General features: G+C 44.2%; 1 protein-coding gene across 2 annotated transcripts in view; it reads left to right on the top strand.

Annotated features, from left to right (window-relative positions):
• The window catches only part of cers3a (ceramide synthase 3a), a 53,545-nt gene that overhangs the window by 29,534 nt on the left and 16,808 nt on the right, over positions 1–7,203 (top strand). Inside the window, exons 3-4 of one of the 2 annotated variants that reach the window (XM_079665336.1) lie at positions 1,000–1,181; positions 4,374–4,491. In XM_079665336.1, the coding sequence (XP_079521462.1) occupies positions 1,009–1,181; positions 4,374–4,491 (291 nt within the window). In that variant the 5' untranslated portion in view covers positions 1,000–1,008. Of the gene's footprint in view, positions 1–722; positions 1,182–4,373; positions 4,492–7,203 lie in introns of those variants that run through there. The other variant, XM_079665335.1, reaches the window with a different exon arrangement.

The raw sequence follows: 7,203 nt of genomic DNA, 5'->3' as shown, positions 1-7,203 counted from the left end.
CCGCCTATATGAGCAACTCTCCACCTATCAGGGGAATGGGGGGTTGCCGTGGCATGGTAACAGCATGGTAACATGACGCTCGTGCCTCGCCCTCCTTTGCAGGGGGGCGTGGTTAGCTGCAGCTTATTTGCCACAGAATCAGCCCTTGCAAAAACAGGACTGGAATACAGCAAATAGAGCGAAATGAAGCATGGCTAAAATGCATGATCTGTTTGTTATTTTTGGAAAAAAAACTTCAGAGACATGTTTTATATAGGTATGGCCCTACAATATGTTATTCAAATATAGCATGATAGGTCCACTTTAAGTGTGAATCTATACGCCTACTGCCTGAATCTGCTTTATGGTGTTCACTTTCTTTGCTTCATTTGTTCCGTTTTTAATTCAGCAGGTAGTAAAATAGTGTGTGTGAGCTAAACTGTGTGTATTAAACTAAAATGGAGAATTTTCTGTCAGCTCAGATTTTATTTGTGCTTCTTTAAACTGTAGTATGTTCTCATGTGTTTCATTGTTGCTGTTTAGGCTGCTGTCTGAATATGCTAAAGGAAAGGCAGCTGTTACTATAAATAAAATTTGTTTTCATACTAAATATATTGGTTTCTTTTTTTCTGAGGTCATATTGTTCTGTTGTCTAACATAAGGCACTTCAGTAAAAAACATCTTATTGATATTTATTTTCTCTTGAATTTATTTGCAATGCATTTGATAATGAAGTAGGCTAATCCAAGAGTAACCAAAAGTAATGAGGTTACATTCCTTTTATTTGTTGATACATTTATTTTACAGGTAACTAATAATTGTAAGGGAACACATTTTAGAGGAACCATCCCACTGCACATTCCCTGAGACCAGGCTCTATGGCATATTTAAAGGACATTTCAGATGAAGAAGGAATTTTGTTTACTCTCTTTCCAGATGTTTGCTACTGGCAGTGGTGCGTGTATTGTGTATAGGTATCTAGTGCTATATGACCTAGGTTGGTATGTGTGGTTCTGTTAGGGTGGAGGGATGTTGGACTCGCTGTATGACTGGTTCTGGTGGGACAGAGTCTGGCTGCCTGTGAACCTGACGTGGTCTGACCTGGAGGACAGGGACGGGCTGGTCTACGCCAGAGCCTCACATCTCTATGTCACGGTCCCCTACACCATTGCCTTCTTACTCATCAGATACCTGTTTGAAAGGTAAGATCCAAGCTCTGTGCAGCTTTCCTCACTATGTTCATACTGTGCCAACAGCACATCACTACATGAGATTACATTTAATGTGGCTGAAGATCTTATCCAAAGCGACTTCCAATGAGATATATCACAACAACAAGAGAAGTGGCAGCTTTTTGACATGTTCACTTCAACAAGAGAAGTGGCATATTCGCAACAACAAGAGAAGTGGCATATTCGCAACAACAAGAGAAGTGGCAGCTTTTTGAGATATTCACTTCAAACACACCAAAACTTTATAAGTGCTGGTACTTTAGTCTCAAATGGGCTAAACTCTTTATTAATTTATTTTTATTGTATTTAATGGCCAAGGTACAAGCGAATCAGGTGGGTTTTCAGTTTGTGACAGAATATGTGTAGACTTTCTGTCAAAGCTATCCTAATATAAACGTGGAGCTTGTTCCACCAATTGAAGTTAGACTTTACCCAAGAGATTTTACAGTAGATTACAACAGAAGAACCTTTTAAAAATATATACATTTAACCATTTATATGCCATCAAGATGCTAAAGTGCATTATGAAATTGTTCACTGGTGGAAGTTTTAGACAGAAGTATATTAAAGTGTAAAGGAAAAATCTGGTGATCTACAAACCAACACTGACTGTATCCTACAAACAAGTATTTGTGTGTTCAAGGTTCAAGGCTTTTATTAGTCATACGTACATAGCTACAGTGTAGTTATGTCGAGGAAAATCTTAGGTCACAGGCTCCACCAACAGTGCAACACAATAAAACAGAAAAACAGCAACAAATAAAACAACAACAAAATTGTGAAATAGTGCAATAAGAGTCATACAAGTGATTGGAATAGGATATATTTGATACATAATTTGTAAATTGCAGCCAGATTAATGTTATGGATGTTGTTTCAAAAGTTTAGGTGTTTAACAGTCTTATGGCCTATGGGATGAAACTGTCCCTGGTGGTTTTAGTCCAGATGCTGCGGTACCGCCTGCCAGACGGCAGCAGACAGAACAGTTGGTGGCTGGGGGGATGGGGGTCTTTGATAATCCTGAGGGCTTTCTTCCCGAGCCGCTGGGAGTAAAGGTCCTCCATGGATGGAAGCTCCGTCCTGGTGATGTGCTGTGCAGTTGTCACCACCCTCTGTAAAGCCGATTGAGGGCGTTGCAGCTGCCGTACCAGGACGTGATGCAGCCAGTCAGGATCCTCTCTATGGTGCACCTGTAGAAGGTCAGGATCCTCTCTATGGTGCACCTGTAGAAGGTCAGGATCCTCTCTATGGTGCACCTGTAGAAGGTCAGGATCCTCTCTATGGTGCACCTGCAGAGTATCCTGGAGTCCATGTCGAACCTCCTCAGCCTGCGGAGGAAGAAGAGCCGCTGTCGAGCTGTTTTGATCATGGTGTTTGTGTAATGAGTCTATGTCAGGTCCTCAGTGATGTGTACACCGAGAAACCTGAAGCTGCTGACCCTCTCCACCGCAGTCCCATTGATGGCGATGGGGGCGTGTCCCTCTCTCTGCTGCTTTTCCCCCCCACAATCAGCTCCTTGGTTTTGCTGATGTTGAGATGGAGGTTGTTATCCTGGCACCAAGATGTCAGGTTTTCGACCTCCTCTCTGTACGCCGTCTCGTCACCGTTGGTGATCAGGCCGATGACGGTCCTGTCGTCAGCAAACTCCACGATGGTGTTGGAGCTGTGTGTGGCCACCCAGTCGTGACTGAACAGGGAGTAGAGGAGAGGGCTGAACACGCAGCCTTGAGGGGCTCTGGTATTGAGGATCAGGGTGGAGGATGTGAGGTTTCCACCCGCACTGCCTGGGGTCTGCCCGTCAGGAAGTTCCGGATCCAATCACAGAGGGCGATGTTGAGCCCCAGGTCTCTGAGCTTGATGACCAGCTTGGAGGGCACAATGATGTTGAAAGCTGAACTGGAGTCAATGAACAGCATTCTCACATATGTGTTCCTCTGGTCCAGGTGTGAGAGGGCAGTGTGGATGGTGAAGGCTATGGCGTTGTCTGTGGACCTATTTGCTCTGTAGGCAAACTGCAGGGGGTCCAGAGAGTCAGGGAGGGAGGAGGTGATGAAGGTTTTGATTAACCGATCAAAGCACTTCATGATGATTGTGTGTGGTTGCGTTCTAGTCACTTTGCTCAGCACTACTGCTTGTTACAACTTTTACTTGCTGTACTCACCTTTAACTGTTAGCTCAGGTTAATCTCGCCCCCCTCCGACGTAAGCGTGACGTATGCGGTTCTTGCTTCTAGACCGACAATTTTTTGGTGCTTGAAACTAACCGGATTCCAGAGCTTAGAGGCGGCTCCGCTGCCGTGTGAACAGGAAAAAACGCTGCATTTCAGGCTCTAGCTCCGAACCGGCCCTGGAACCGCGTTAGTGTGAAAGGGGCATTAGTGAGGTTATCACTCCCTCTGTGTCCGTGTCCTCAATATTCTCAATAAAATGCAACTATAAATTAATAATAATTATAAAAAACATTGCTGTAAGCATGGTCATTGCCTTACAAAAGATGATTAAACCTTCCATTTTGTCACTAATAAAACTATGACTTCCTTCTGAATCTTTACAATTTATTTCCTAAGTGACAATTTTTTCTACCTTGGAAAACATTTACTTAAAAATGATGGGATTGTATTAATTGCCATGCAGCTACGAGGGGCAGGGATGCAGAGTAATTTCCTGGTTAAAAAAACGGGTTATTTAGAAATAATAGAAATATGTTATTTTTGTGAATCAAAATGTTCGGGATAAGGTTTGGGACAACAACTTACCAATAGAGGTATATATGATGATTAGGTGAATATTAAACTCATTAAACTCAACATTTGACTAATGCCTTGGGTTTAAAAAAAGTTAATTTTTGTTTAGAATGGCCCTTATACATATAGTATCAATCTTTGGCAGCACTTTAACTGACCGCTACTAATAATTATATTTATTAAATCAATTGTAAATAATGCAGGCTGTTCCAATGTACTTATATATAAAACGTATCATCATCAAACAAGATTGAACAAGATGTCCTCTGCTGAATCTCACCTGCTTATATATGTGTGTGTGTGTGTGTGTGTGTGTGTGTGTGTGTGTGTGTGTGTGTGTGTGTGTGTGTGTGTGTGTGTGTGTGTGTGTGTGTGTGTGTGTGTGTGTGTGTGTGTGTGTGTGTGTGTGTGTGTTCCAGCTTGATAGCAACACCACTGGCAGTGTCTGCTGGGATCAGACAGAGAGTGCGTCTGAAAGCAGAGGACAACCCCATCCTGGAACATTACTACATCTCTCAGAGTAGAAATCCTGTTCAGGTAAACACAGTTCTCTCCAATACAATATGTGCCCTGTACAGCACTGCAGGTTACAATAACACAAGGAAAACAAGAATACATTTTCCCTTAGCGCAGGGGTCTGCAACCTTTTTGACCAAAAGAGCCATTTTGTTCCTTTTTCCCAAAAAAGTTTTTGTCTGGAGCAGCAAAAGATATTTCATAGCTTGATAGCTAATAAAGTTGTATTTATTGTTATATCAGACAAAAACTACAGTTTTTTGCATTTATTAGGCTATTTATTACATTATATAAAACTGTTAACCTCTAATAAGAAACAAAGAACTCCTAAAAGGATAATTAAAAATAATACACAGGCCTACTTTAAAATAAATTAAACACAGCACTTGGGGAGTCTTCTGCACATTTGAAGGAAAAACAAATATTATTAAAATGGGCCCACTTTGAAATAAATAAAACATATAGCTGCACCCTAAAAAGAGTTAAAGGTAGGGTAGGTAAGAATGGAGAAACCAGCTCGAGTGCGCTAGAATTTGAAAATACACAACCGGAAAAAATATGCCTCTTCCTTCAGACTTTCTTACAGAGTCCCCCCTCCAACACACACGAACGTGCATCATCAATGAGGCCACGAGATAAGTTTGTGCACAGATGGAAGGCTGACAGGCAGTTAGGCCATCCAGTTATTTTAGCCGGTCCGGCTAAAATGATTGGTCGTGCTTTTTACAGCGCTACGGCTTCCAGAGATTACTTTTTGTATGTATTTATTGTCAAAGCATTTAATATATTCATTGCTATCGGGACGTTAAGAGCATTCCATGGAATATAACAAAAAGTGTTTTCTGAAATAAATGACATACCCCATTGAATTATGACTGAAGATTGTCAGCTGTCTTCCTCTCCCTTGTTGTTCCTCGATACGTAAAGGCTGCAACACCGTTGACAACTTCTCTCTACATATCAAACATACCGGTAAACCATCATCGTTTGCTGTGAAAGCATATAACTCAGTCCACACAGAATTAAATCCTGTGTACCTCCGGTACTTTACTTTGATTTATCCATAGTTCGCTCATCGAGCCGGGGGTCAGGTTATTCACCCGGAGGAAAAGGCGCTCGGCCACTCGCGCAGGACCGTAGCAGGATGTGACGCATATTTTAGTTGACCTAATTAAAACCGTTTTGTTTTTTATTTATGTTTCACAGTATCACCTCAGAATACAAGGTACGAAACATTTTCAACCATGCAACAAAATATAAATAGTCCTACAAATTCTTTTATTTTATTTCCTGAGCAGAGGGCTTAAAGGGCCGCATGCGGCCCGTGGGCCGCGGGTTGCCGACCCCTGCCTTACCGGAAAAAATCTTTTACTGCATTTAGAGAAACCACAGCACATAGAGAAAGCACAACCCGAAACAGACACTCAATGCAAATCAACATAACCAAATACAGAAATGCAGGACAGAACTACAGAAAACACAACGAAAAACAACCAATTTTTGAAAATTCATCAAATGTAAAAATGCACCGCGGGTAGAATATACAACACTGGAGATTGTTTTTGAGGGGGAACAATCAAGTGGCACAACCTTTGTGAGTGACTATCATACTATATATTGTGGTGACCACTGTTTTACATAATTCAATCTAGGAACTACAGGCTGGGGGTACTGTACCCCCGGGGTATTTACTGTGTCCTCCTTCCTTTCGCTTTCTCTTCTCGTCCCGGGCTGCAACCCGAAAACATCGGCATTTCTGCTGCTCATTAAAGTCAGCTTTGTACCTCCATTGCACCGCCTCCGACTCCCTATCTCTCGGCACTACATTGGTGACACTGACAACGTCTCGTGAAGTATCCGAGACTGTACCGAACACTGCAGTTTTTTTCTCGAAATGCCGGGGATTTTTGGAGACGTCTGCCACCGGCACGTGGACTGAGGTTCGGTGCGCCCCCCAAGGAATGGCTGAGGACGTCGCTCGCCATTTCTGCATCGTCTCGGCACTGGAAGACAGCGGGCTTCCAACTACGGAGACGATGCACGACCTGCTGGGTAGGGGAGAACCCGACTTCTACCACATGGGGCTGTTTCTTCGGGACGTGCGTCTACACGTCCAGGCTGCGCTAGCTAATGACAACTAGCAGCTAACCACGTTGGCTAACGACAGCTAGCAGCTACCGATGGCTGCCAGCTAGCGGCTAACGACAACAGCTAACGGCTAGCTGCTAACGGCTATCAACCCTTTTGAGCTTTTTCTGGTGCCTGAGAGGAGGTTCGACCATGTCTGGTTGGCCTCGTGTGGATCCTCTCACAATTTCGCCCACCTGTTTTTGACCGTGGATAGTACGACCCTTTTTGAGTTTTTTCTGGTGCCTGAGAGGAGGTTCGACCATTTCTGGTCGGCTTTGGTTGGACCCTCTCGCCTTTTCACCACCTCGATGGCGACTTCGGACGTCACCCGCTCTTTCATCGGCGCCTGAGTGGCGCGCTTCTGGACCCCGTCTCGCCTCGACAGTTTCGGACGTCGCCCATGCCTTTGTCGGCCCGTGGGTGGCGTGCTTCGGGAACCTGTCTGGCCTCTCCCTTCGCCTCGGCGGTTTCGGACATCGCCCATGCCTTCATCGGCCCGTGGGTGGCGCGCTTCGGGACCCTGCCTGGCCTCTCCTCTTACCGCGGCTCACGGTTCGCCTTGATGGCAGCTTCGGACGGCGCCCCGTCTGACCCCGTCTGGCC

Source organism: Notothenia rossii (genome assembly GCF_949606895.1).
Source record: "Notothenia rossii genome assembly, chromosome: 2".
Taxonomy (NCBI): Eukaryota; Metazoa; Chordata; class Actinopteri; order Perciformes; family Nototheniidae; genus Notothenia; species Notothenia rossii.
This window is presented reverse-complemented; position numbering and strand designations above follow the sequence as displayed.